This window comes from Parasteatoda tepidariorum, chromosome X2, assembly GCF_043381705.1.
Source record: "Parasteatoda tepidariorum isolate YZ-2023 chromosome X2, CAS_Ptep_4.0, whole genome shotgun sequence".
Lineage (NCBI taxonomy): Eukaryota > Metazoa > Arthropoda > Arachnida > Araneae > Theridiidae > Parasteatoda > Parasteatoda tepidariorum.
The window spans coordinates 25,884,171-25,893,969 of NC_092215.1; the positions used below are offsets into that span (position 1 = coordinate 25,884,171).

At 32.2% G+C, this 9,799-nt stretch overlaps 1 protein-coding gene across 2 annotated transcripts in view; it reads right to left on the bottom strand.

Moving 5' to 3' along the window:
• The window catches only part of LOC107437518 (DNA-directed RNA polymerase subunit beta'-like), a 13,144-nt gene extending 10,004 nt beyond the window's left edge, over nucleotides 1-3,140 (bottom strand). Inside the window, exons 1-2 of one of the 2 annotated variants that reach the window (XM_043051353.2) lie at nucleotides 2,963-3,140; nucleotides 501-533 (exon numbers count right to left, since the gene is read on the bottom strand). In XM_043051353.2, coding sequence (XP_042907287.1) covers nucleotides 501-533; nucleotides 2,963-3,017 — 88 coding nt within the window. In that variant the 5' untranslated portion in view covers nucleotides 3,018-3,140. The remainder of the gene's footprint in view (nucleotides 1-500; nucleotides 534-2,962) is intronic. The other variant, XM_043051354.2, reaches the window with a different exon arrangement.
• Between the last annotated feature and the right edge of the window lie 6,659 nt (nucleotides 3,141-9,799).

Consider the following 9,799-nt stretch of genomic DNA (forward strand, 5'->3'; position numbering starts at 1 on the left):
TACTTATCATTTCCCCACCCCCCTTTTTCATATGTCTATTATTTTTCTTTGTTTTATTCTTCGTTATGTATATATATATATATATTGAATTAAAAAATTTCAATTTCACACATTGAAGTTCTCAAATAAATATTTACACGAAAAAGAAACAAAAACACTTCAAAGATTAGGTGATAAGGATAAGATTAGGTAACAGTGAGAAAAACGAGATAAAGGTATCAAAAGCATTTTCGTGACACGCGCAAGTATTTTAGCAAGCACTTTTCCGATGCATTGTTTAATCCGGCATTCAAACAGGGTTTGTGAATTTCAGTTCTGCTTTTCAACGAAAAGATTTGTTTGATTTCGATTTAGTAATTGCTTTTTCCTCCTCTATACATTAATTAAGATTTAAAAGTGTATATTGTAGCCCATAATACGATAAACTATATTTGAAAAAATTGTTTCGATATCATTTGTATTAAAAAGTTTGATTATGACTTTAAGTAAAATTAACTTACCTGAACCATAGTTATCATATTCGTAATATTGAGCTGCAAAAAAAAGATTTTATTATTACCTTTTTTAACTCAATTATACATCTAGTATAAATCTAATATACAATTATACATAGAATATCAATTGTATATACTAAATTTAAAGAATATTATTGTAATTTTACCCCATGAAGATTGCATAGAAATTTCAATGGGTCATTTCACGCTTAAGACTTCTTAATCCATTAAGTAAAAATTAAATTCTGAACCTCAATTATTCTAAAACTTAATAACTTAATAGGAATGGATAACAATAAAAAAGAATGCTGCCAAAAGCTCTTAAACTAATATAAAAAGCTATATTACAATTAGGAATGAAACTTAACACTACAATAGAATAATTAATCAGTGAGGAAGAAAAATTGCATGTATGATTTTCAGTCAAAAGACGAGAAGCTAAGTTTTTAATTTTATTTTTAAGCTTAAAATATAATGTTTTTAATGTTTATCCTGATTTCATTTTAATTTAATTCTCAATTCTGAATATAAATAATCTATTAAATAAGCATAAGTGTAACTTATCTTCCCTTTTGAAGAAAAACTATCGCACATTTGCCCTTTATTAAATTAAAATTCATAAAACCTGCCTCATGTTGGCCTGATCCCTGAATCTTTGATCCATCTCATACACACAGATCCCTCTTCACTCCGAATTTTAGGAGCTCTATCATTGTTATCCATCTTACTCTATTTGTTGTTAGAAGTTTTGTCCCCTTCTTTGACTTGTCGATTGCTTTAAATTCATATATTCTATTTACCATCTGAGATATTTTATTCCTGTGAAATCAGGGGAAACTAACGAATTTGATTAGATAGAATTTAAATTTTTGTCCTGAGTTAGTGGTCATTTCTGAGATAATTTAGCAATTAAGTAATTATTAGTAATTTAAAACAAAAGATTCCATTGTTGGTAGAAACGAAAAATGGAGCATGGCTATCACATTTTGGTATTATGGCTGAACAGTGGGTAAGCACATCCTAAGACGTCGTCTCTATGCAGTTGGATTGTGTGCACGGGTTCCTATTTAAAAACTCTTATCCGAACAGAGAATAGGATGATCTCATTGAAATTTGCATGGACAAGGGAGGATGCATTGGAGCACAAAGAGTGGACAACTAAAGATTGAAAAAAGGTCCTTTGGTGTGATGAACCTAAATTCGATCCGGTTGGAAATAATGGCCGACGTTTTATTTTTCGTCCAAAAGGCACCAAACTCCTCGGTGCCAACTAACAACAGTGAAACACGGAAACGGATTAGTAATTGTTTGAGGAGCTAACCATCATAATAGTGTCATTCCCTCTTACACATCGATGGTACTATGGATCAATATGTTTATAAAAACAATTTAGATGTTCGTGTGCTACCTTATGCTCATAAAATGATGCCTCCAGTATTTTTCGCTTTTATTTTATAACCATCGTTGAACAGCCGATCCAATTTTATGGGTTTACGACTACTAATGTTCAACTCCGTTGCCTTGTAATTTTGAACCCAATCCAGAATACAAGGAAACTCCTGTATCGAGTATTGGGAGAAATTCGCCTTCGTGGCGGACTTTCTGATGGAGCTAACCCGCATTTGCGTTACATGGAGAGGAAGACCACGAGAACCTTCCCTGGTTAGCCTGACGGCAAGGAGACTCTAACCCATGATCCGTCTACCACTGAGGATATTTCACGTCAGCACTGTGGTCGATGCAAGCCGGATGCGGAATTCGTATCGACTGGGATTCGAACCCGGTTCGCCTTATTAGAAGGCGAACGCTCTATCCCCTGAGCCATCGCGACTCATGACTCGAGTATGGATATTTTAGCAGAATAAAGATCCTAAATACACCTCCGAAATTGGGACAAGTTGGTTTACTAAGAAAGTTAAAACTTTGAACTGGCCGAGTCAATCACCTGACCTGAATCCAATAGAGCACCTTTGGTAATTTCATCAAGAGAAAAGTCGAGGCACGGTAGCGTTCTTCTAAGGCAGAAAACCATCAGGATCACCAATCGAAATGGGCGAAAATCCGTAAGTCTATTTAGAAAGCCTATTTAGTCATTAGTATTAGCCTAGAAAGTCGTTAGTCCCATTCATAGAAGTCATCAAAGCGAAACGATATGCAACGAAACACTAAAACTTTTCAATATTTTTTCTCCTTCAGATTATTAATTTCAATAAAAGTTTAGAAAACTGAATCTTCTCAATTGAATTGAATTGAATTTCATTTCAATTTTTCAAATTCTCGTTTCGAGTTGGTTAAATTAAAAAATTTTAACTCTATTCTTAATTGCTCTCCATGTAGGATGACTAAAGTTAAAAATTACTAATTTAAATCATTAACAAATTTTGCTGACGAAAAAAGAAAGAACAGCAAAACATACAGTCTTAAAACTAATGCTCCCTACTGTGTGTAATAAAAAAAACTAATCTTACCATTACAGCACAAACTAACTACAGCGATGACAGAAAGAAAAATTAACAAATTCATTTTCTTGTCCTAACCCTACTTCATTCGACAGAAATTGAATAAAATGGCGTTTAACGAGGCTGCTTTAAAATATACCAGCCAAGCAAAATTTTATTTTTAAAGCCATTAACATTAAGTTTTGAAACTGGTCTAAATTAAAATCAAGTAAATTTAGCATGCAAGACGACAGCTGGTTATACAGAAAGACAGAAATTGGATTTTTACAGTATTTGTTTTACTCATCTCCTTTAATAACGAAACAGCTATTCATAGTAAAAGCAATTTACAAAATTAAAGTAAGTCTCTAGAGGATTTATAAATTTCGCAATTCCTCCCCAAAAATTATTTTAATTGTAGTTTTCAAATTCAGTACAGTTCCAGAAATAAAATATTATTTTTAAAAATCCAATCTCTCTATTAAACTTTTCAGCTTTTCTACGCACAATTATTAAGGAATCTTATTTTGGGAAAATATGCGAGTTTTCGAATGAAGCTTTTTTAACTTTGAATTGTTTGACTTAATTATTGTTCTCTGCAAATATTGTTTTTCGAATTTATTTTTCGCTGCACAATCATAAAAAGTTATCAAAATAGAAAATTATTTTCCTTGTGGTTGAGAACAGAAAAGAAAACAATAAGAAAAGGAATATAAAATAAATAATTTACTCTTTTCTAAGCTTTTTTTTCGTAGGGGATGTAAGAATGCATATTTATATTTTAATAATATATATTTGTTTTTCATTAATAATGCTTTTAAAATACATATTCTGCAACATTATAAAATATCGTAATTATATATTAGTTGAAATAGGTTTTTAATTAAATGAAATTAGCTTCTGGATGAGTTTTTTTCGTGGTTAACGTTTATTAGAAATTTAAAAAAATATTTTTGTTTCTATTAAAATATATTCCATTTAAAACTACATACTTTGTTTATCTTACGAATAGTAAGGACAAAAATTTAAGAAAAAATAATTANTCTTCATTAATAATGTTTTTAAAATATATATTCTGCAACATTATAAAATATCGTAATTATATATTAGTTGGAATAGGTTTTTAATTAAATGAAATTAGCTTCTGGATGAGTTTTTTTCGCGGTTAACGTTTATTAGAAATTTAAAAAAATATTTTTGTTTCTATTAAAATATATTCTATTTAAAACTACATACTTTGTTTATCTTACGAATAGTAAGGACAAAAATTTAAGAAAAAATAATTATCAGACAATTTTAGAGTACCAGTAAATGAAAATTTTGATCAAAAATGTGTAGCATTTTTTTCATGTCAGGCTGTACGAATACATACTAATTTTTAATTTTATAATTTCTGTTTTACACATTGTTTTCAACCTTTTAAACATTATGATTAACATTTGATTAAACTGCCAAGTAAGAAGGGATTTTTGAGGATATTTGTTTGCATGAACAGACACGTTATTAGAAAATAAATAAAATTAATTCAATTAACATTTAAAGCATAGATTCTCAACCTTTTTAACGTTGCCGCCCCCTTAAGGAGCAAAAAACATTTCAACCCCTCCCCCCCTTTGTGAAAATTCAGTTATTTAGAGTATTGTGACGGAGTGAGNCGACATTGTTGGTGGCAGCAAAATACAAACGATGAAATAAAATCAACTATTTCTCCTAATTAATAAATAATTTACGGTAAAGAACTAATTCGCACACATACCTGGCCAAATAAAATGAGATCAAATCAAAACTGTGAAAAAAACTGTAAGGAAGGTAACGGAAATCATCATAAGAGACACGGGTCAAATCAAATATTCATACCAAAAGCTCATGCACTTCGCGAAGTAGCTTGAATAAATCAGAGGCAAAAACTACTAACTCATGCGCTACGCTGTGTTGGTTCGGATCGGAGAATAGGTGTCATATAAGTTCGTTTTATTGGTGATACGAAAGGAGTATCGGATAACCTTAATTTATTATATTAGTTTTTTCTTTAACGTTAATTTTAGATTAATTTTATTTATTAAATTAATTTAATTTAATAATTTTATTTGTAAGCAAAATTAAATTTAAATTTGAATGACAAAATTAAATTAAATTAAAATTAAATTTGAATGACAAAACATGCTCATCGCCCCCCTACCGCCCAAAACATACCCAACGCCCCCCTACTGCCAAAACAAGTTCACCGCCCCTCAGTATACTCCCAACGCCCCCAGGGGGGCGGTATCGCCCCCGTTGAGAAACAATGATTTAAAGCAACAATCTCTCTTTGCACAATGGGCAGCAAGGGCAGTCTCTCACCGAAAATCTGTTAGTTATATACAAATGTACTCTTCAAGCCAGGTACTTCTTTCTTTGGAATTCATAACAAATGAGTTTTTCATGGTGTATAATTGTTCGCCTATAATTGTAAACCTAAATCCGAACTTGGAGAATCAGGGTATTTCGTTCAGTCGGGTATCTCCCCTCTGACTAGCCCGGCTTGAGTTACATTGCCAGTAGCTTAGCTACCACAGTCACAGCTCTCGAAATCAACGACCCAAGGCAAAAAATCATGATGGTTTTCGATTGATGGATCAACATAAACGTAATGGTAAAAATCGTGATTTTCCATCAGAAACCATCATACAGCCTATGGGACTACCAACTGTCAAAGATCCTAAGTTTAGAATTCTCACCTTTTCGTGTTGAGCTAACATTGCATACCCATCATAGTATGATGGATTTTTTATAATGGACCTACAAAAAAAATCCTTCATGATCCAACATAATTTACCAGTTGCCACTACAATTTCCATCACAAACCATCATGCCTTTTGTTGGAACCATCAAGACTGCCAAACACCCCAATATTGAAATCGGTCAGCTGTAAGTCTGGTCAATCACTCTTTCTTCTCTTGGGATTTACTGATCGAGCTTTTCCCACTTCAAATAGTGGATCTTACGTTTACAAGGTGCGTTACCAAATGATGGTCATTTTATCTGATCGCCGAAGCAAGTGAAGTGAGTGTTGACTACCACATCATCACACCTACATCATCTATGCTCTCCCAAGTCACAAATCTTGACGATCCCATCAAAACATTTTGATGGTTTTTGTTGGTTTCAGTAGAATCCATGGTCCAACATCATTTGATGGTCACCATCATCATAAATTTTTCATTATGCATTCATGGTTTTTTATATGCCAACAAACTTCCATTATTCCATGATGGGAAATGCTACGTTAATACTATGATGGTTAACCATCAAGAAAAGTTTGATTCGCGTGAACCAACAATCTATGATGATCCGTGAGGGTCCATGAGGGTTCCAACTATACATTTCCATGATTAGAATTCTTGTTGGTTCTCAGGAATATACCATCAAAACAATTTGGGCTTTTTATGTTGGCTCATCAAAAATATGTCCGAATTCCTACATTAGGGTGATGGAGGTTCATGATCGTTCCAACATTTGTTTTATAAGAAACTATGATGGAAACATCTAATGGTTCAACATGAAAAAACCATCAAAACAAGTTGCTATTCTTATGTTGGGCCATCATAAGTCGGTCCGAATTCCTACATTGGGGTGATGGTTACTTATGTTGGTTACATTAAAAATATAATGGATCATGATGGAATTATTGATGGTCACCATCAAGATTACGTTGGTCCATCAATGGAAAACCATAAAAAGTTTTGACTTGGGCTACTTTGCTTTTCACTTGGTAAAAAAGTAATAGATTTTTACTGGTATTTCCCGTTAAATGAATTTTCCATTTATTTAACCGACAATTGGTATTTATAATAAAACAACTTGATATTTGCAAGAGATTGTTGTTAAGTAAACATTATTTTATTTTAAAAAAATTATAGTCACAAAATATTGTCAGCATGAGATGAAGAATACATCATTATTCAACTTGAAATAATTTATGTGGTTTATTATAACTTATTCTATCGAGAAATAAAGGATGAAGCTTATTAATAGCACGCATTACTTGATAGATTAATATTCTAATATTGGTAAATCAGTACGCCCTATCGTCGAATGATGGGTGTTATTGGTTCATCAATACCAAACATCTTTAGATAGTTGACCTTCATAGTTCTAAAACAACATTTCATGATGGAATTAGTTGGTCAAAGAATTTCTAACACAACATGTTGGTTGACCATCATATGGTAAAATAACTGTTTATTGGCCCATCAAATTCCATTACCACGTGATCAGAATTGTTGAATGATGGTTACCATCAAATAGTGTTGGGCCATCAAGAAACTAACATAAACCTTCAAAATATCTTGATGGTCCCATCAAGAGTCTTGTCTTGGGGACACACACTAACCAAAACACAATAAATTGGAAACAACACCGTTATAAATTATGAGCTACTTAAACAGCCGTACATTATTAAATTTATTACTCTACAAAAGTTTCAATTGGCTGTACACACCTGATAAGAATAGGTGATGGTCATGCCACTAAGAAGATCTTCTTGGCCAAGTCAGCTGGCTCTCGAAAAAGAGGAAGGACAAAACTTAGGTGGATTGATTGTCTAGAAAAAAGACCTTAAAACTACTAGGATAACTAACTGGAAAAGCTTACGCAAGAACAGGACGGCGTGGAATGGAACTTAGATGAAGGTCAATACTCAACGGAGGCTGTCATTCTAGTGCAGGAGAAGAAGTCACATCAAGCCAAATTTTGCGTCATATTAAGCAATAATTTTGTTAAAAATGATGTCACTTTTTATAGATGTGGTCATTGATAAGTCAAGCATAAGTGACTGTACAATTGACAATATTAAAGTATAACAATTAAATGTATCATAAATAGCGGATACCAAACTCAAATAGAGTTGAGTAATCAGATTTTGGTTTATGAGAAAGTATTAAGTACACTTTTAACCTTATAATTTTCATCCATAACATGTTCTTTCTATGTACAGTGCAAATATATATATATATATGTTACTGTGAAACACCGAAATCTGGAGAATACCGACATTCACCGGTGAATGTCAACATTCTCGTAGCCGCTTGGTGTATGTCCGAAATATTTGCTAAATACCCTTATTTCTGACTCTCACAGGTGAACGTTAACAATCACATAGTCGCTTTGGTGAATGTCCGAAATATTTGTTATATCCAATTTTGTATTAATTTATTCGTTGATATTATTATATTTATTTAATATATTAATATTTATTCAATATTTTAATACTTATGACGGTAGATTACAAGAAACATCAGTGTTTGGAGTATCGGGCAAATATATACCGGGCAATGGCACTTAATCTTAAAATAACATCAGTGTAGGGTATACCGGGCAAATGTATTCCGGGCAGTGGCACTTAACCTTAAAAAAACATCAGTGTAGGGTATACCGGGCGAATGCATACCGGGCAGTGGCACTTAACCTTAAAAAAACATCAGTGTAGGGTATACCGGGCAAATGTATACCGGGCAGTGGCACTTAACCTTAAAAAACATCAGTGTAGGCTTGAAATATCGAATAAATGTAATCAATCCACGAATAAATTTATAAAAAATCGAGTGTAAAACATTCACCAAAGCATATCTGTTATTGTCGACATACACCAGTGAGGGTCCGAATGTACAAGAATGTAATAAAATATTCGATCTTTCACCGACATATTTGGTGCTTGTCGACATTCACCGGTGAAAGTCATCAACCACCGATTTCGGTCTATCGCAGTGACATATTTATTACTTAATGTGTTGTATTCTATTTTGTTTCAAAAAAAATTTTGAGTGCTCCTCACACTATTGTATTGATCTATTTTGCTTTGGCTATATTGATAGAATATTAGAAAGCACTCTTCTTTGTAGATATAATCATGTGAGCTGATGAAAAGACTATATCTTTTTTTCTCGGATTCTTTTTATCATTATTTTTTTCTTTCTCTCTTTTTTCATTGTTCTGTAATTTTTTCCATGTTATACTAACAACTTATGCTCGGCAAATAAAACTGATTAATTTTCTTTGTTCTTCTCTCTTTTCTTATTGTACTTTTTGTCTTGCTTATTGTACTAAGTTGCAATTTAATAAGCTGCAACGTAACGTTGTAAATGTGATTTCGTATTTTGCAAAACAAGACACGAATGCGTATTTCCTGAATAAATATACAATTCCTGAATAAAAAATAATATGAATAATTATTGCTCTTTTTCACATAATTGTGCAGTTTACTCTCAAAATATAGGGTGAGGAGTCTGAATAGTGTGGTTCAATTAGTTTCGTCAAGAGAATTTTCAAAAGTTTAAATTCAATAATTCCAATTTCACTTTTTAGGCATGTGTCAATTTCGTCAAAGATCTGCTTCTTTCCACGACAGTTAAACACTTTTTGTACAGTAAAAAAACTCATTTATCCAGAGATAATTTCGTACAAAATATAATTTTTTGAATTCTTTATCAATTAATTAAAATTGATCAAATCGTTTCTAGATTGCTCAGAATGCAAATTTTCACCTTATTTTTAACTACTCTGAAAAAAATTCCGGATCAAATTCCGGTCAAAAGAACCGACACTCAAGATGCCGGTAAATTCATCGTAAAATTCAATTTTACCGGAACATGTTACGGAACAAAAAAAATCTGATATTCCGTCATTTTTATAGCAATAATTACCGTCATTCGGGGCTACTTTGTGCAAATTGGAATTTGGCATTTCTCAAGTGCTGCTATTCAGTATTATGTTTATTTCACGTTAAAAATGTGTGGAATTTGAAGATAGAAGTCTCTTCTATTACTACAAACATTTTTTCGAATTTTAAAACAATCCCAGAGTGTGTTTCGTTCATCCAATCAGTATATT